General features: G+C 37.7%; 2 protein-coding genes across 4 annotated transcripts; one reads left to right on the top strand and one right to left on the bottom strand.

The window, feature by feature from the left end:
* Positions 1-1316: 1316 nt before the first annotated feature.
* LOC123874950 (atlastin-like) lies at positions 1317-15016 on the bottom strand. Of its 3 annotated transcripts, XM_045920544.1 has the most exons (13): positions 14414-15016; positions 14055-14201; positions 13367-13602; positions 6683-6890; positions 6288-6434; positions 5850-6005; positions 5376-5525; positions 4676-4814; positions 3819-4003; positions 3330-3551; positions 2621-2835; positions 2215-2269; positions 1317-1590 (listed from the first exon to the last, which is right to left on the bottom strand). In XM_045920544.1, the coding sequence occupies exons 1-13, from the start codon at positions 15005-15007 to the stop codon at positions 1486-1488; spliced, it is 2559 nt and encodes an 852-aa protein (XP_045776500.1). In that variant the 5' UTR covers positions 15008-15016; the 3' UTR covers positions 1317-1485. The 3 variants fall into 3 exon arrangements, with proteins under 3 accessions (XP_045776500.1, XP_045776497.1, XP_045776499.1); XM_045920541.1 differs by lacking the exons at positions 13367-13602; positions 14055-14201; positions 14414-15016 and adding an exon at positions 9066-9256 and having other exon boundaries at positions 6683-6896; XM_045920543.1 differs by lacking the exons at positions 13367-13602; positions 14055-14201; positions 14414-15016 and adding an exon at positions 8904-8922 and having other exon boundaries at positions 6683-6896.
* A 179-nt stretch (positions 15017-15195) lies between these two features.
* Positions 15196-20172, top strand: LOC123874944. Its single transcript, XM_045920526.1, has 7 exons — positions 15196-15368; positions 15570-15665; positions 16283-16454; positions 16995-17736; positions 18004-18538; positions 19037-19142; positions 19718-20172. Exons 2-7 carry the CDS (start codon positions 15575-15577, stop codon positions 19941-19943), a joined length of 1872 nt encoding a protein of 623 aa, XP_045776482.1. The 5' UTR covers positions 15196-15368; positions 15570-15574; the 3' UTR covers positions 19944-20172.
* Positions 20173-20353: the final 181 nt, after the last annotated feature.

The raw sequence follows: 20353 nt of genomic DNA, 5'->3' as shown, positions 1-20353 counted from the left end.
TAAGCTAAAAAAAAAATAATTACTAGTTTCAAAATTAAGGTACATAATTACGCCACTTGCAATGTTACGTCTTCGTCTTGAAAGCGACTTAAATTCTTTTAATTTTGGATACAGTTTGACTAATTCTATTGTACCCAATCTTTAATCTAAATTGACAGGTCTAAATCTAGTGCCATCCTTTTCGGCGGCGAGCATTTTGAAAGAAATAGCAATATATTTCAATCTGTCATTTAAGTTTGGTAACGAGAATATTGTGTGATTTAACCAAATTGCTAATACTTGTAAAATAATGAAAGAGACTTGTGTTACTTGAATTTCTATGTAGTTAGGTGATTTTTGTGATAGTCATAAGATAAACGCTTGTTCATTGATGGCAGTTAAACGCCTAATGTGAATAGGGCTTAAATTATTACAGATCGTTAATCCTTTAACTACTTACCATTTACTTTGTTTTCATTACAGGAATTATTATTATTAAATTTTAATAATTTAAGCCAGTTTTAGATTAATAAAAAGGATAATTAAAGAAAAAAACCTAATGATTTTTTTATAATTAATATACATGTGTATCTGGAGAACATTGACTTGAAAGATGAAAAAAAGATTACTAAAAGTTATATTATATCTTTTATTTTCTCCCCCAACATCTAGTCTTGTACACATAGGCACCCGCCCAAGCCGCTCGGCCAATGCACTCATGCACTCAACGAACATGTAGGTACTATACTCTATCCACGGGGAGAAGTTAATATAGGGCTCTCTCTTTTACCTATGTAATGCATTTGAGGGGCCAGCCAACGCCCACTGAGTTTTTTGTCTTTGTCATTCGTATGGGATTACATAACAGAGAGAGAGCCCTACACTAACTTCTCTCCGTGGATATAGTATAGGCCCGGTTGTCATAGACCATGCAAAAGCTTTTGGGTAAACTAAGTTTGGGGCCCCTTTAGAAAGTCATTTTTTCACTGTTGGATGCAGCAGTGTTGTGGATACTTACTGCTCCCTAGTCGTGGGTTCGATTCCCATTCAGATAATGACGAAAAATTTATTTACTTAAGTAATTGGTTAAGTAAGATTGTTAAATGAAATGCATTGTGGTTATACTTTGTAAAAAAATAATTTATATTTATTTTATGCATTGAAATATAAAAACAAAACTTATGTTAATTTACATTTTGTGAAAATATAAAACGTGTACTTACTTACAGTAGATAGGTACTTATTACTTTATCTACATAATTAAATGCTTTCCGAACGCGGTGGTCGTCTTGACATTTGAGTTGTATTATATTTATGAAAAATAATTAAATGCCCCATAATTTATTAACAATTCTGGAACGCGGGCGAAGTAATGGGCTTTTATTAGTCTTGTATAAATCTTAACTATATCATTATGCCTAATTAAATACAGTTTATTATTGTAAAGCACATTGAGACAACACGGAGGGCATCGTACAAGGTAACATGAGTCTTAAGTATAGGGTGCTACGATTGCTTTTTGTCCGCGCTGTAGTTCGTTTTCTCTGCACTATAGCTCATCGCCACGGCCGCTGCTTGTTTACCCGCGTATTGGCCTGCCAGTTCCATCACCTGAAAATAAAGCAGAATCACACTAAAATGCTAATATTTTAAAGGCGATTTGTATGTGTGTGTATGTTTTATACTCTCACGCAAAAACTACTGGAAGGATATCGCTGAAATTCGTAATGGAGATAAAAAGCCCTTGACCAATATAATATTATATCGACATCATATTAACAAACCGTAGAGCGTAGGCAAAGTATCCATATTTCCATTAAGTATACATCCTTATAGATAGATTACCCTGGGTTAACACAAGATACTTTTTATACCAGAAATTCACAATTCCACGGGATGTCTCTGTAGCGATTAGCCAACTGCGCAGGTGATATTACAGTGCACAAGTGTGTGCGCAAATACAGGTGCACTCTCTATTCCCTCACTCTCATAGTCCGATGGGACGGAAATCCGACACCACCGGAGAAAGATTAAGTGCAGGACCGACGGCTTTACGTGCTCTCCTAGGCACGGGGGTGACAAACCGCCAAATTCCTAACGCCGGGCAAATACTGAGGTCCCGGGTTCGTTCCCTGCCTCTGTTAACTTTATAGGAATTCATGATTTCTAACCTTGTTCAGGTTTTGTCTTAGGTTTAGGCTTTGGCCGTGGTTAGTTATATAGAAATATACTTACAGTATCCGCTATTTGGTCCATTTGCGAGCCTAGTTCACGCATGTTGCCAGTTGCTCTGCAAAAAAAATAATTATAGTTAGTAAATTGTTTCTTTACAACATCATAAGACGTTGGAATATATGTACGATCAAAATGCCAAAATATGCACTAAAAATTGGAGAAACTGCTGCTCCATGCTGCTGCTAGATTACGATTAAATGACAGCTACAATGCATTGTTTTTTTTTAAATTTATTTATTTGTATTCTGAGATTCTATATGATAGTGTGCGAAGTGGCACGCGTGGTTCTCGAACAAAAGTAACAACATTACTATTCTAAGGTTTTGTTTATTCTAAAGTTTTATCCTATCATATGCCATGGTGCCAGGAAAACGATGTTAAACATGGGATGATAAAGTGTTCTCACCGAGAGTAAGCCCACACAAACAGCATGCCCAAGCAGGCCAGCGCCGCCGTCTGCCCCAGCATCGCGAAGGTCTGCAGCCCCAGCACTCCCGCCAGTATGGAGACCAGGTAGCAGGCCAGAGCCAGCGCGCCCAGCACGGCCGCCGTGCCCAGCTTGCGGAGGAGGTTCTTGTCTTCGTTGTGAAGCCTGTACTGCTCATATTGCTCTTCTAGCTCCTGGAATCATCATCTCTCAGAATTAAAAGGATTTAGACCTTATTCTACCACGGTGACCACGTGCGAATTGCAAGAAGTCGTACCTAATTAAAACAAAAGTGTGAGTCGAACTCGCACTCGACCGGTAGAAATTTTTAACTTTTTTAATTTTTTACTACAGCCATTTTGAATTTTTTATTATTTGTTAATTTAGCGGCAATAGATAGGTATCTACACATTCTGAGAAAATCTCAACTCTCTAAAAACTGAGGTGTCGTGGGGCACGCTACAAAAATCAGAGGTGCTGTTAAAAATTCTTTTGTTTGACTCGAAGAAGAGAAGATCGATTTGACCATCAGAGGTGAACCGAGCTTACCGAGTTTTTTGCTGGTTCTTCTCGGTATGAACGGTTTTCCAAACCAGTGGTAAAGTAGGTGTATTGACGGTCCAAAAGCTCTTGTAAAAGATAATTTGAATAAGAATTTGTTCTATTCTATCCTTGAACAATGACAAACCTTGGTTAACTTAATGCTATACGTGGCTGATAAACTGTCTCCGCCCATCTTCTTCTTAGAGTGGAAGCTGTGTAGGGCCTTGTCCCTCGCTCTTCGATGCTCTTCCTCCAAGAGTTGTGGCTGCAGATACGGCTTGGCGCCTCCTGCGACCTCCTCCATCAGGGTCTCGTACACCTCCTTAGCTTCAGCCACTGCTGAGAGGTTGTTCGCTTCTGCGGTTGCCTGGTGACAATATGAGTTGAAAACTAAGGTGAAATGATATGCACAGTTGAGCATCAATTTCTCTGATCTTCCTACGAATCCCCACATTTCTGATTTGACCGGGTTGAGAAACTCTACTTCAATAATATAGATACTATTTAGCATAAATAAGTACAACTACTTGTACTCAAAGAATCCTGAACAATTTGAGTTATACAAGTGACCTGTTAAGGTACTGACATTTTGGTAATAAAATACGGCTTTTATCATGAACTTAACGCCCATTACCTCTAAAATAGTTTTAGGTTCCGGCAAACTGGTTCCATTGAAAATGTTCATGTAAGACCTGAAGTACAGCAACAAGTCCCTGGACTTGAGCTGCTGGCCGCCGATCCTCTTGGGGATCAAGTTCTCCGGCGCGAGGAGCATCGGCACGAACTGTTTCAGGGCTATCTTGAAATCTTGGCCTATGTCTGAAAAACGAAAATGAACCGCATTATCTAATGCCCACCTACTTAGTTTAGAAAAAATTGAGTTTACATGACGCTAGTTCCCTGGAAACGGGGACAGGCCAAAATATGGGACGCAACGTGCGTTGTTATCAAAAATTCAAAATATTTTCATTCAATTAAACTTTTACAAGGACCGAAGGGTTGGCTCAATTTTTGCGCTACTTGATCAGACTGGTTGTCCAGCGCGAAAATGTAGCCAGTATTTTTGGCACCATTCCACGCGGGCATTATTTGTAGGTGTGCGACAGGCTGAGATGGCAATAGGGGTATGAGGCAGGGGGATGCCCCGTACGCCCGCACGTCACACCGCGCTATCCCGTACCGGGTTAGCGCGGGGCAGTGCGGGTGTGAGGGCGTCCCCAACCCCGATTGCTATCTAGACCTGAATGCGTATAATTATACAATAATATAATTCGATAAGACTAGCTTTACGTTTTATTGTAACACAGAACAAGTTAGCTGATGCTCGCGATTTCATTCCCGTGTCAGGTTTTTTAAAAATCCCGTTGGAACTTATTGATTTTCCCGGATAGAAAGTAGCTTATGTGCTAATCAAAGGTATAATTCATTTTAAGAGGAAATACGCGCTGAGTAGTCAGCTGGCAATAATGATATCTTCAAAATGGAACCAACCAGAGAGTTTGCCATTAAATTCTGGATTAGTGGCGACGTTCAGGCCAGGGTGCGGCATGAGGAAGCAGGCCAGCTCCTCGAAGCAGCTCGCGATGTGCTTCCTCAGCGACTGCAGCTCGTGGTGCTGACCTTCGTGCACCTGGAACACGCACACAACAGAAAAGCTTTCATGATTTTGATTACAATAACCTATTAATATCTAATATATAACTCAAGAGTCTGCGTAAAAACTTAAACAACAATTGATTATTCGCAATTTTCTAGCGTTTAGAAAAGATCTAGGTACTTAAATACACAATTTCAAGTTTATTAGAGTGCATAAATAGGTATATAAATCTATTAAGTAGGTACTGGCCGTTTTCTTGGCATTACATTTATCAAGGTAATATATTAATTAACCCAGTGACGATTCTCGAAAACCTGCATCAATCATTAAATTAGGTAGGTACGCATCGCAATTGTTGTGATTGGCTGAATTTATAGTATTCATATTACAACAATGCATGCATGCCAATAGTGAGTGATCGTGAACCAAACAGAGGTGATTGCGATCGTGACATTGTATAGCTATCATTCTACCGCCATCGAGCCTGAAGACTACTACCAACTGATCTGAACTCTAAAGAGAACTTAGTTCAGAAAGCCAATTTGGAAAAAATCCAGTCTGAAAGTCCAAATCATGATGAACATTAAATATTACCGTGAGTCTCTTGGTGAGCAGTTCCTGTCCTCCCTCCACGCCATACGCGTGCTCGTAGGGGAAGCTCCAGTCGCGCACCAGCAGCTGCAGCCTCTGGAACGGCTTGCCCCCGCTGGTCTCTTGTGCGAGGCGACCGTAGTCCGTGAACAGCTGGAAATTAGATGAAGATTAGTTGAAGATTAGATGAAGATTAGCAAGCAATCCTTCGATATTTTAAGTCTTTAGGTTAAGGATACCGGACTGTTTTTTTTTTTAAATAATAAAATAGCGAGCAAACGAACAGGCGGGTCACCTGATGTTAAGTGATTACCGCCGCCTATGAACATTTGCAGCACCAGAAGAACCGTCAATGCGTTGCCGGCCAGAAATTTGTTCATCCCAGATCTGCCCCTTGAATAATCCCATATTAAATACACCTAGTGGGAGCACCGCCGAAGGGAATTGGTTCCACAGTTTGCTTTTGAAAGTGCTGACCTGTAAGTGCTGCAAGTCGTCCTCCTCGATGTTCTGCGAAAGGTTGTAGATCTGCACGGACGACAGCATGGTGGACAGCGCGAACACCGTGGCGTTGTCGCGCACCGTGGACTCGCTATCGAACGTGCCTTGCGTGTCCATCAGGTAAACCACTACCTGCAACGTGTTTACAGACCAGTTTGAGACAGGCAAAAAGGCGAGACTGAATATGCATGTTCTAAGCAAATGCACTCTATCGAAGACCTCATCTTAGCTCTGTTTCTCAGGCATGAAGTAAAGCGCAAGCCTATCTCACAATAATTTAAGAGCAATGACGTGGTCTTGGATGGAACGCATTCGTTAGAGCTGGGTTATCTCTCTGAGTGACAAAATCTGTAGAAATCTGTATGAGAACCATTACATACTCTTTGGGAGAACTTCAAGGGAACTTTTACGTACCTTTTCGCCATTTTCCAGGGTAGTTTTGAAGGGTTGTGACCACAGCAGCAGGCCGGTGGTGTCGCGCTCGGAGCCCCCGCGCCAGCCGAAGCCCTGCAGCGGCTCGTCCTCGCTGCCCAGCCAGTCGCCGCTGCCGCCTAGATTATACTGAAATGTACAGGTTTTCATAAATAAGACATGTTGTTGGGTGCCCTATACCTATTTTGACCGTAATTTTAATAATATACCTATTACAAAAGTAAAACCGTTCAGTTTGATTTCGATGATTATAAAATGAATTTTTTTTTATAAGAGTGGACATCTTCTGTCGGTTAAAGACCAATGGCACACCTTAGATACTAACAACCTTACCTACATCAAGTAGGTATAATATTATACAGACGAAGTTTACTAACCCTGTGGTGCATATACCGGAGGAAGAAGTCCAGCAAGAAGGACTTGCCCTTCCTGAAGGCTCCCGCCACGGAGATGACGACGATGGAGCAGTCCTTGACGTCGTCTCGTAACAGCAGCGACTCCAGCTCCTCCTCGTCCAGCACAAACGTGTGCTCCGGCCCAGGAGTCACCACTTGTATACCACGCCCGGATTTTAGGTCTTCCATGCTTTATCTGCAAAGGACGTTGTATCTAGGTACATCATCGTCATCATGTTCAACCCATCATCGAATACTGAGCACGGGGATGGCAATCGGGGTATGAGGTCTGCACGGCACCCGCGCTAACCCGCTGCGGGTGAGCGCGGGTGCCGTGCGGATGTGCGGGGCGGGGCTGTGAGGCGTGCGAGACGGCAACCGAGGTGGGGACCCACCTACCCAGGTGGGTCCCCACCTCGGTTGCCGTCTCAGGCTGTCGTGCTGCGCGCACTGTAAGAACGTGGTAAGGTAAAAACCGTGCAATCTAGTGGATAAAGTTCCGCCTCCTATTCGGGAGGTCGTGGGTTCGGTGCCGGGCATGCTCGTTCAAACTTTTCGGAGCTATGTGCGTTTTAAACAATTTAATGCTTAAAACGGTGAAGGAAAACATGGATGCCTGAGAGTTATTCATAATGTTCTCGAAGGTTTGTGAAGTCTGCCAATCCGCACTTGGCCAGCGTGGTAGACACCCTTCTCGTTCTGAGTGGAGACCTTGTGATCAGTAGTGGGCTGGCGAATGGCGATAGGTTGAGAGGCTTAGCAATGAGATAAGATGGCCATATGGAGAAAAGGTGGGTTCCAACTTTCACTCTATCATAGGAGAGACGATTATAGAGCGCCACAACTAAATGAGCTGCATTGTGATTTCATTGGTGGTTATAGTTTACCCATATTTAGCTATCTCTATTCTTTAAATAAGTAATGGGACTGGCAAGAGTTCAAGAGTTCAAGAGTTTTTTATTTGCTGAAACATTTTTTACAGTAAGATCTTATTAAGTAGTACTACATATTGTCCAGTAGAAATGTTTCACCTTATATAATCAGGCATGCAAAACTGTTCTTTGAATTCATTAAACTAAATTACATTATTACATTAAATATATCACATGTCAAATATACAATGGCATATACATAGGACACCTATAAAAGCCTCTTAAAAATATTACAGTAAGAAAAAAAAATTCTATCCGTATTCTACCGGGAGAAATACCTACCCACAAAGTGACCCTTGTAACTTTCGTAACGCATTTCGCGATTTCAGTAGGTACGGTACCTACATGGCTTATATTGATTAGATAGGTAACATTTAATAATTCCCTGTTGCAAAAATCCAGGAAAAACGAATATTTACGTTACAGGCTATATATAATTTCGCGCTTTTTCCGTTGCTCTCAAGCATTCAATGCATTTTGAATGGAATAAGTTGATTTTTTATATAGGCTGAGTTTTGAATATGCAGAGATCTTTAAATGTCCGTTGGTATTAAATCTGCCGCCGCGCTGCGCTTTTTCAAAAACTACTCTATAATGTATATCAATTCAAACGCTTTCACTACGTTTACAAATGAAAAATATTTGTTTTGTACCTAAATGTTTTGTACCTATAGTACTTATTATTGCTACGCACATGAATTCCTTGACACAATGACATTGCATACAACACACATTAACCTACTTGATAGATACCTACCTAGTTACTAAAGCGTGATTTTAATTATTTCTGTCTTTTTGAAACTGAGCTAAATAGATACTAGATAACTATATTTAACAGAAGATGTCTACCTATATATTATAGGCACTCATTAAAATTACTTACGTACGTCTTTAGGAGGCCTCAATATACTACTCTACACTTTCAGCGAGTTTTGGAGGTCAGATGGCAATCGTATACAAACTAAAAAACTAGGTGAAAAATAAAATCATTGCCTGGTTACGTAGTAAGTGTGATGATATGTGTTTAGAAGAAGAAAACATCAGAATTAATGCTAAAATTTAAAAGATACAAAGTATTTAAAAAACAATTTACGATCGTCTTGCAATGATGACTGACAAAATACTTGCTATGGCTTTAGTAACCTTGGTTTAATTATTAGGAAACAATGTCAATACTCTTAACTTTGATTACTATCACGTAATTAAAAGTCCTTGTACATCCTAAGTAGGTATTGATTAAATTCTTCAATCAATCTCTACCAGCTACTTACATACTCAGTTTCATTGAGACAATCAACGAAATTCATTCATACCATCTAACACAACTCGATATTACTAAGTAGGTAAGTAAATAAAATGGTCTAAATCTTAGACCATTTTGTTTAACCACGTTTAAGGAGATAAACAACACAACACAAACAAAATTCACTCACTTTATTTAAACAGTCTGATATAAAATAGGGAAAGTGATTACTGATTTATACAGAGTTCTTTATGTTAATGAGCAAAAAGACGAGATTCGCGCGTCTTGTGCACATAGGAGCGCCGTGGTTACTAACAACGTAATATGAGGCTACAGCTTCGGAAGGTTGTATGATGTCATAGATGTCCGAGTCCATTGCACGATGATATCATGCTGGCGGGAAATAAAACCTGTTCAGTGTCGCAGACTATGTTAGTGTTTAGATTTAGCGCTAGAATACTAAACGTAGCTCTATTCGCCGGCTCTATTGGGTTCCCAGAGCCAATGATCTAAGGCTTGACCGCTGATCGTCAGCACTGACCAGTCAGCGTTGTTTAAGAATAGGTACCTATCTACTTACCTATTACCTTACATTACGTCTGCATTCAGCGTGATTAGAAAACCAGCCTTGTTCTGAATTAAAGTCAAATCTAGATCACGACAACGCGATAACCACCAACTATTTAACATATTACTTTGTGTTTGTCATGCAAAGGCAACCTTATTTTTACATGCAATCTTTTAAAGGTAACTTATGGATATTGGTCCTCCGATCCGGATTCTCGTACGCATGACAATTGGACGCTTTAATGATGATTTTATAAATAACGGTCATCACATCATCACCAGTCCACTAGGTATTGAATACGGGTTTTCTCTCAGAATGAGAAGGGCTTAGGTCATAGTCCACCAGGCTGGCCAAGTGGCATCAGACTTTACACACTTTTAAGAACATTATGGAGAACTCCATGCATGCCTGGCATGCAAACATCACAATATTGTTTTCCTTCACCGTTTAAATTCTAAAAACGCAGATAAGTGACTCCGAAAGATAAGAATTGCGCGCCTGGAATCGAACCTCGGACCCCCAAAACAGGAGGCCAGTCTTAAGCATTAGGCTATCACCGCTTATTAAAATTAATAATAAGCAAACGTGTGCAAATGGAAACGTGCGCGTCTCGTCTCCGAATCATGAGCGAAGGTGACAAAATATGGACATTGGACACTTTCATTCCGTGCGTCCGTCAGAAATCGCGTGCAGTGCGTTTGATGAGTTTTTGTCACTATTCTACACAAATAGTGCGTAGCATTTCATGTTTTAATAGAAACTAAAAAAATACCCGCGATTTCATTCGCGTGGATCTCGGTGTTTAAAAACGAACCTATGGTTATTAAACATCGAAATCCACGCGGTGGATCCTGGAAAAAAGTAGCCTATGTACTTACTTATACCTGCAACCGCGTCTAAACAAAATTGATTAAACAATCATCCTTTGAAATCCCGTGGAAACTCTTTGATTTTCCGGGATAAAAGTAGCCTATATCCATCTCGAAGATCGGTTTCGTTAAAATCTGTTCAGCATTTGAGTTTTGAAAAGGTACACTCGCACCAAACAGACACTCGCATTTATTTAAGCATGGATAAATAGAGATGTGTTTTGGAGGCCTAAATTAAAACTTACATATAGAAGACTGGTGTAAGGAATCATAAATTCCTAATATAAACTTATAAAAGGCTAAGCAATTATAGAGAAATAAAACTAGTATGTAATAAAAATGCAACGATTTAATTTCCTATTTTTACGAGTCACATGAATTCAATGACAATAATGAATACCTCCTTGCGAAATACCCCCGTTTGGGCATCATACAGTAGGGCATTTTCCGCTATAATACATATATCACCCCATTTTCGCATACAAGAAGAATTAGCTGGATAGATCTTGCTTGTCCAGTTCATTCTTTCGTTCATTGCATGATAGTTTAACTATTTTTATTTTTACTCTCTATATTTTTATTTAATGCTCATAATGTCAAAATCCTTATATGTCTTATTTTATTTTATTCATGTCATCTATACTACATAGATGATGCCCGCGACTTTGTCCGCTTGGATTTAAGTTTATTGAAAATCCCATGGGAACTTATTTGGGATAAAAAGTTGCTATGCCAATTTCCGGGATGCGAGCTACCTCTGTACCAAATTTCATCAAAATCGGTTAAACTGTTGGGCCGTGAAAAGCTGGCAGACAAACAGACACACTTTCGCGTTTATAATATTAATATGGATTGAAATAATGTTATGTTACTGGATGTTAAATCATTAACGACCCCTTACTCAATATCTATACTAATAAATAAAATTGGAGTGTCTGTCTGTAATTTCGAAATAACTACCTCATATTAAGCTCATAGGGTTATTTGAACGATACCTTAACTGAATCACACGTTTTTAAAATTTTTGTCTGTCTGTTTGAAAAGGCTAATCTTTGGAACGGCTGAACCGATTTTGACGGGATTTTCACAGACAAGTAGAGGATTGACCAGGGTGTAACATAGGCTACTTTTTTAACCGACTTTCAAAAAGGGAGTTGTGTTTTTCTACCTATGTACACCGAAATCTCTGAGATTTCTGAACCGATTTGCGTAATTTTTTTTTAATCGATAGAGGAACTTTGCGACAATGTTTCATAAAAAATTTGGATTCCAACTCCTCAATCCTGATGCTGCAGGGGATCTGACCAATCCACGCGGGCGAAGCTGCGGGCATCAGCTAGTCTACAATATAATGAGTGTGACAGTGTTCGTTTAGGAAATCTATAGCGATTGAAAAATCTGTCCTCCGATCCAATTATTTAAAACATAACAAAATATAAACAGCTCTACATACTAGTTTATTCAGTTTATACAAAATCATATAAAAACTAAGATCATGAGAGTTACTTACAAAATAATAATGAATAATAGTAATTAATTATTAAAAAACGTCAGAAATATACATAACATGGGAGTGCTACACACTGTCTTGTAATTGTAAACTTGTTTTTATGGCTTTACGACTCTGGCCTTAACAGAATTTAAACAAGCGCTGTCCAGGCCGAAAACAAACAAGCGTTGTCTTTTAAATATATTTCCCTCTAAACCTATTAGTTTATCAACATATTTTAGCAATTCTTCGTACCTACACATATTTGTTTTATATGTACTTTAAATGTAATTTACATGGTAATATTCTATTGTGCGGTGATTTGTGATATTATACAGATACTTAATTATATTTTCTAGTTTTACAGATACTTAATAATATTATATGCTACACTATTTTAAAGAAGAAGTCCAATCAAAATGAAATATTAGGATTTTTAAAACCAAACAACCACCTACTTAGTGGTTTTAAAATATATTGCTAACGAAACTATTGAAAAACTGTTTTAATTAGGTTAGAATACAGTAAATAAAATTTTCTAAAAGTTGTTAAAATTGGCTAACTTGATAAAAATAATTCCAATTGTAGACAAAAACTGCCCAGAATTAGCTACTATACTTATTACTTATAGAATACATAATATCTAATACATTTCGTCATGAGAAACTTCCTTTTTCTAAATCGAAAATACAGTTTGATTCAACAATAATTTATCCATAGGTATTTATAATATTCAATATTCTAGAAGACTATTACTGAATACATAACTAGAAACTATAATATACCTATTATTATAATATATTCAACTTAGTTTCTCACAGGAACATACCTACTCTACAATTCATTTAAAAATGTCCTTCATTGACATAAATCCTTTAGCATCCATTAGTATTATGATTTTTTCTATGATCTGCACTCAACCAATAATATTAGTTCTTGAATCAATACTTATGATACATATACACTTTTTATTACTTACACCAAAAAAAAAAAATGGCAGGTTACAAAAGAACTTACGAATTTTTCTTTATATACTTAGTAATAATTTTTACTTTTTTTTCTGTGAAAATTTATGGACAACATAACATATTATTTTATATGTACTACCCAATGACTTAAATGGTATTGTCATTTTAATTATTATTATTATTATCAATTACATACATGTTATGAATTATGAACATTAAAGCTCAAAATTTAAATAGGTCTTCACCATTCCCATACAATATGTATTAAGGTTCACTTATTTTAGTCCTAATATAATACAAGCATTTTGACAACCAAATAAAATCAATGCCATTAATTTTATTTTGAAACACATTCTAGACAATTTAAATACATAAAATGATACTTAATTTAGTATACTTACCATCTTAATTTTAAATACTGAGCATACTTAGAAAAACGGGTAATAATAATTACAAGTACCAGTTGCACCTATGTATCTCAAAAAAAAAAAATAGTTTCCTACTAAACATTTCCAAAAATGCAAAATAAAATAAACCTAACCAAACATCTTCTTGATAACATTCGCATAGTCCTTATTAATTCTTTCTATATGAGGCCTCAATTCTTTGGCCTTAGCTATGGAGGCCTTATCCATAGGGTCTATCTCCAATGCCCGCTGTATGTCACCCCAGGCCTCTTCATACATGAAGAGACCCATGTAGGCAATGCTGCGCCTGTATAAGGACTTGATATTGTCTGGGTCTAGAGTCAAGGCTCTGCTACATAAGTCCAAACATGCACCATACTCTTCAAATTGAAGTTGGCAGTGAGCCATGTTGTTGAATAACTTTACCTGGAATAAAATTCACAAAAATTCAAAATTTATTTGTTTAATGAAGGACAATAGTCAACATCTATGTAATAGGCAGCATCTGAGACTTTACTACCCATTCATTTTAAAAATAACTATGAGAGCTGTAATATTTAAGTTTAGTGCAGTTACAGAAACCTGTTATGCTTTGACTTAGTGCTTTCTCACCTAGGTGGGGTCCACTATGCTTACTTTTGAAAATGAGTCAAAAAGTTTAAGTGATACCTCGTTAAATAGGTATTTTGAAATCATTATTATGTTTCTTAAGGCAGAAAACTACTGCATAATAAATATGGAATGGCCTCCAAAGGTTTCAGCAAATAGCATGGCTATGGAACCTTAACTTATGCATGTTCTAGCCCTTCTAATCTCTCGACCAGTTATTTGAATAATAGATACAGTCAAAGAAAAAAGGAATAGCATTAGATCCTAACCCTCATATTAATCAGCTCTTTAATTCTCTCTTCATCAACCGTCACCCTGTCCACGGGCTCAATGGCCACCAACATCTTCAGAGCCTTGGAGAACCTTCGGAACCCATCCACTATCCTCTTATCCTTCACGAGTTGCACTCCCCGTTCCTTGAAGAAAAGAAAAAATATATTTCTCATTTATTATACTTAACATATTCTAGTAAAAAAGATATCCAGTAAAAAAAAAGAAGTAATTATTATTTTCCTTCTCCATTTCTTTTTTATGTCACTTTCCAGGTCTCAAAAAATCTCGTCGATCTGTTGTTCCATTGCAACATGAGAAAAAAAACTTTCGCTTTTATAATATGGGTAGTGATTACCTTATGATGTACTGCAGACTCGAATAACCTCGCCCAGCTCCAGTCACTTATTAACTGCTCCTCTGTCAAGTCCACCAACTCTACCCTACAGGAAATCTCCTGCATTAGATCTCCGAACACATTCCTGTATATGAAACGCGCGTCACAAACTTCTCCTAAGCACATCTGCTGTAGAACGAGCTCGAAATCTTTGTCAATAAACGAATCCATATCACCGATTATTACGTTCCCATCAAACGGAGAGTTGAGTATACGACATTCTGGATCAATTTCACACGGCCCGGATTTATTTTCACACTTCACATTGCAAAGTCTGATCTTACAACGCGAATCCTCGTATGGTACCATGGTATAGTCTCCCGGCCTCACTACAGTTTTCCGAATCTCTCGATCCGGTCTGCTGCTAACTATAGTTTCTTTATTCATGGTTGTTAGTAGCTCACAGTTTTGAACTTCGGCTAGTAACCTCCTGTGATAGTTTTCCAATAAAACTTTCTTTTCCATGCAGATTTTATCGACCGAATATTCGTGAATTCGAGGATTTTCTTTGTTTTCACAAATTGACATTGACAGGTTTTTATAGAATAGTGTCATTATGGCTATTCCGTTCGGAAATCATGTGTCAGATATTTAGTCCAATTAACTTGTCTATGGTTAATTGGACCTAGTTCGACTGTTGGAAAACGAGAATGTATGAGGGCATTTTTTTTTTAATTTAGAAGTTGTCAGAAGTTTTTTTTGACATTTGACAGGGATGCAATATCCCTGTCAAATGTCAAAAAAAACATTTTCAAATCCCAATTTCTATTTTGGTCTTTAATTTTATAATTCATCTAAGAAGTTTTTTCTATTCTAATTCATAAAGTTTATACGGGCCAAGTATTTAAATACGACGTATACATGTAATTTATTATTCAAGATACATAAATTACGGCGAAGATTATTAGGATTTTAAGTAAGTAAATAATTATGTATTTAATTTTTTTCTTATTTTGATATTAAAATAGATAATAGTAGAAAGTAATCACAAACAAACATGTAACAAAATTCATGTGTATTTAAAAGCAATAAATTCTGTATACTATATAATTTAAAAATTAATATGTCAATGGAAGATAACCTAAAATAGTTGAATAATTTTGGTTATAACTTGCAGTTACAATGACTTTACTGCTTAAGAGCGTTTGGCGCAATGTGCTGAGAGGCGGGCAGCTTAACAACACCACATTGAGGTCTACCAGCTTTTCAAGTGGTAAAAAATTGACTTTTATTGATCACATACATTTTCTATAGATTATAGGACTATAGGGTCTATAGGCGCCATGTTTTGAAACACGCCCATAGGTGTCTTTTTACCCAAAGGTGCGTAATCCGCCAGTATCTATATAGTCTGTCACTACAGCTTAGGCTTTGATGACATCTCAAAATATTTTAAAAACCCATTGGGGCAGTGTTTTGGCAGAAAAGACATGTCATTTAGCTTCTCTTTCTCATCGGAGAGCTCTAATTCCTTTTTGCCTACATATCTATTATCTATAAACAATCTCGAAATAGATGATGCCAGTAAATTCATTTGTGTGGGTTTAGGTTTCTAAAAATCCCATAGAAACTTTGATTTTTCCAGGATAAAAGTAACATATGCTATTCACTATGTCTTTAATCAAATCCATGCAAAAAATCACATTGATCTGTTGCTCTATTACAATTGGAGGACAAACAAAGTTATGGGAGAGTGACAGAGATGTTAAATGCCTCGATTTTACATCAACTGTCACTCATTGCACCCTATGTCAGGAACTGTCTCAGTGTAACGGTATATAAATCTTGTTATAACCTTTTTGGTAGATTTTTCTACAACTTTTTTACCAGTTTCAGTGACAGAAACTCGTTCCAAAACCCCAGATAACATTATGATGACCATAAAGACAGCTCCAAGTGCTGGTGAAGTGTTGGCCGCAGTGCAAGCCAATCTGCCGCTGTTGACACATAGACACATGCTGCAGGCACTGAGGAGCTTGTTTGAACTGCAGAAAACTAGCAAGTATGTATCCATCATCATCATTATCAAGCCATCGCCGGCCCACTATTGAGCATTAAAGAAGTTACCAAAAGCACACTGCTTAACTCCAAAAAGTAAGAGGTAAATGCCCGGGATCAAACCCACAACCTCCGAAATGGGAGGCAGATGTCTTGACCACTAGGCTGTCACAGATACCTATATCTATATCCATACTTATGTTAAAGATGCGAAAGTGAGCCTGATTGTCTGTAACCTTTGGATTGCTTCTGTTATCTATTAAATGACTTGTAACAATATGGGTACACTTGACCTGAATTAAAGAAACATTTTTTTTTAATATTTATTTACACATGGCCCATTCACTTAATCAATTTCAACAAAAATTACACAGAGTATCCTAAAGCCAGAGCTAGGCTACTTTTTGTTTCGGAAAATGAAAGAGTTCCCACAGGATTTTTAAGAACTTAAATCCACACAAAGTTATGGGCATTATCAGGTGTGATGATCGAGGTGTTGCCTATAGTAAATATAAAAAATGATCAAAAAATTATTCCTTTACAGGTATGACAAAAATCAAGACACAAATGCAATAATAAAAAATCCAACTTTCAGTGTACTCTGTCAAAATTTTAAAAAACATGCTCGTGCTCTAGACACGAACGAAATCGTTGAGGCTGTCAAATTTTTATCCTACCTCAAAGTCCCCGTCGACTCTCTGATCGTCCAAACCATGCTTCAAATGATCAGATGTAACATCAACATGTTGAACACCCAGCAGATTATGTTCGTCGATTTTATTTTGTCTCAATTTGATGAAAAAAACCATTTAGTAGATGCACTTAAACTAGCTTTACCTTTAGCATTCCAAATACATCTTCCTCTAGAACTAGATAACCAAGACTTGCCTTTGTTAAGAGATATGTTGATATACTCTTGCTCTCGCGATTTGCCAGACCGTTGTATTAATAATGTGGTAACTGGGTTACTGCTGCACGATCAAGCGATCAATGCTCATATGGCCAAGTCTATAGTTTGGGCTTTATGCCAAGTTAACTGCACAGAACAAGCCTTCCCTACTAGAGTCCAACTTCTCCATATTTGCTGTGATGTATTAACTCAATCAATAGATAATTTACCGTACGATGATGTGTTGAGAACGGCTGCTAGATTGAAAGGGAGGATTTTGGAGAAGCATCCGGAGTATTATCATCCCCAGCTGATGGACGCGATCGCTAATTACGTCATCAATAATAATGTTGAGTTTGAAAAGGGATTGCTTATTGCGAGAGTGCTGTCAAGGATTGTGAGTATATTTATTTATAAAATATAACCTCTAGTTTTCCGCAGTTACATGCGTTTTAAACAATTAAACCTCACTTGCTTTAACAAATGTAGGAAAACGTTAGGTAACCTGCATGCCTGAGTAAACAACTAAAACTATCGTAAACACTAACATTTTGAACTAGAAACGAAGAAGTAAATTGCTCCATAGGTATTGGACGAATTTCGACCTTCAAAACGTAGTTTTATAATCTTTTCACAAGCTCTGAAATAATTTAAATATTTTTAGGCTCACACACATCTCGCCCTAGTGGAATACCTCTGCCAAAAAGCCGCCTCCAACCCTGACACATTATCAAATGCACGCACAAACATTTTCTTTGGATTCATCAACTGCTTGGCCAATAACAACTTTACCCCAGAACCCGACCAATGGGCAGAGTTGCGGAGGCAAATATCGGCCAATCCAGTGCTCAATGCTACAAATGCTGCTTTACCTTGGGCAAAGCTTTGCCTTGAATTGGCGTCAGTTGGGCATTATGAAGATAGATTGTTGAATAGAGTGTTTTCTGAAGAATTCTTGGATGAATACTTGGCCAGGGATAACAATACATTGGATTACCTTCAGTTACTGACTCTGTATCAGGCAGTACAAACGTTTTATAGTGAGGATTATAAACTGCCAGAGAATATACTGGAGAAAGCCAAGGATATGTATCCCACTCATTCATTGACTGGTGTTTTGGTGGAGCATTTGGCGAGAGGATTGGGAGGGCCGGAGTACGTCGCCAAGAACGTGGCGCTACCCAATGGTATTGTTTCAGGTATGCTCTTTTAATTGATATGCATTTAAAATAGAATAGAATAAATATATTTTTTATTCAAATAAAGTACTTTTGAATCGTCAAATGCCTCTACCATCTACCACTGATTTGTAATGCCTTTCCGACCGAGAACCAGCAACGCAGTATTTGCGCGCACAAAACATGGCGCGTAGGCAATAACCTATAGTGGTCAGACGCGCGCTATGATTGGCTGACATATTTTCGCGCCATTGAGAAATAAGATTTCTGTGCAAGTTATTTTAACTTACAATTAAAACTAAAGCTACAAGGGTTCCAAACTCGTCCAGATCTGAGGAGAGCCATCAACAAACTCGGCTGGGTATTCTTTTTACTATCACAAACTTAACAAAATCATTTAATCTACCATCAAAGCTTTTAGGCAACTCATTCTCAAGTTTCCTTTTTACATCTATATAACTCAATATTTTCAATAAATTAAGTCTGATATGCACTTACCAGATTTTTTTTTTATTTCAGATGTGCTAGTGGCTGTGAAGGGAGGATATCCCATAGAGTTGCCGGCAATCAGCAGCAGCTTGAAACTGCCCATCAAACAGCTCAACATTCCGCAGGATGCCATTGTGTGAGTATTTTTTTACATACACCAGCAAATCACACTAGTAACAGTAAAAATGATAAAAAACTTAGCCACATCATTAAAATTGTAGAATCCTAACAGCTTACCGAACTTGTTTTGGAGTGATTACTTACGTGCAATATTATAGGTCATTTCAGAGTCTTTCAACTTTACTTAAACTTTATCATTTAATTCTTCACGGAAGTTTAAAATGGAAAAAACACTCCAATGAAACACATCACAGCTGTATTGTTGCTCAAATTAGTGAGCAAGAGAGAGAGGTTGTTTTAATCGATTATTGCCTGGGCAGCAGGTGTTATTGTCCATATTATGCTAGACAAAGTACACATTCTGTCGGGTGGCCCACGACATTTCACGGCTTTTTAGGGTTTTGTACCTTATGGTGCCAACGTCTGTCTGTTAGTCAGTAAGCTGTATCTCATAAACTGTAATAGGTAGAAAGTTAAAATTCTCAGTGTGTATTTCTATTGCCGCTATAACAATAAATAGGTAATAAATAAAACTTCAAAATGGCTGCCATGCAAATTAAAAATAAGTAAAAGTTTTTTTCTTGTTTTCAGAATATGCATCATGAATTTCAACCAGGGCTGCTTCTCAATGAACAGTAACCGCCTTCGCGGACCGTTCCGTCTTATTCTAGACATACTGGAGAAGCAGGGCTACGCCACCGTGGCCTTCAATGTCAACGAGTGGCTCAGTTCACCTGCGCACGAACGGACGCCCTACCTCATCAGGGAAATAGGGTACAAATGTGGGGAAATAGGGCTGAAGTTATCGGCAACTTGATAAAAAACTGTTTGTCTATGGTTTAGTTGGACTATTGGCGCCAATATTGTCGTGTACAAAACCTATAATTGCTAAAAATCATGGTATCCATTTTTGTAGAAAAACTTTATAGTGTGAAAGGATGACATAATTTTTTATGATAAAGTTTATTAGTTTTGGGTACGATAGAATGGGTAGCATTTGTATAAAATTTTAGTAAAATAAAGGCTGATTGTTATGTTGACTTTTACGTTTAGTTTCATTTATAATTTATAAATCATGCTCATAGAAAAATTAATTAAAATAAGCTGCACCCATAGATTAACAAACCTACTTCAAAAAGGCAGACCGCAGAGGTTCTCCATTCGGCCCCGTTTTTCGTGTAGGTATTACTGTTAGGATCACGTAGAATATAGATTATCGCTAGTATT

This window comes from Maniola jurtina, chromosome 19 (genome assembly GCF_905333055.1).
Source record: "Maniola jurtina chromosome 19, ilManJurt1.1, whole genome shotgun sequence".
NCBI lineage: Eukaryota > Metazoa > Arthropoda > Insecta > Lepidoptera > Nymphalidae > Maniola > Maniola jurtina.
This window is presented reverse-complemented; position numbering and strand designations above follow the sequence as displayed.

Coding starts and splice junctions, on each gene's coding strand:
- LOC123874944 (XM_045920526.1), top strand. CDS start 15,575: ATGACTTTACTGCTTAAGAGCGTTTGGCGCAATGTGCTGAGAGGCGGG. Junction 15,666..16,282: donor GTCTACCAGCTTTTCAAGTG/GTAAAAAATTGA, acceptor CTTTTTTACCAG/TTTCAGTGACAGAAACTCGT. Junction 19,143..19,717: donor ATTCCGCAGGATGCCATTGT/GTGAGTATTTTT, acceptor TCTTGTTTTCAG/AATATGCATCATGAATTTCA.
- LOC123874950 (XM_045920544.1), bottom strand. CDS start 15,007: ATGACACTATTCTATAAAAACCTGTCAATGTCAATTTGTGAAAACAAA. Junction 6,006..6,287: donor CCCTGGAAAATGGCGAAAAG/GTACGTAAAAGT, acceptor AACACGTTGCAG/GTAGTGGTTTACCTGATGGA. Junction 2,836..3,329: donor ATAGCATTAAGTTAACCAAG/GTTTGTCATTGT, acceptor TGATGATTCCAG/GAGCTAGAAGAGCAATATGA.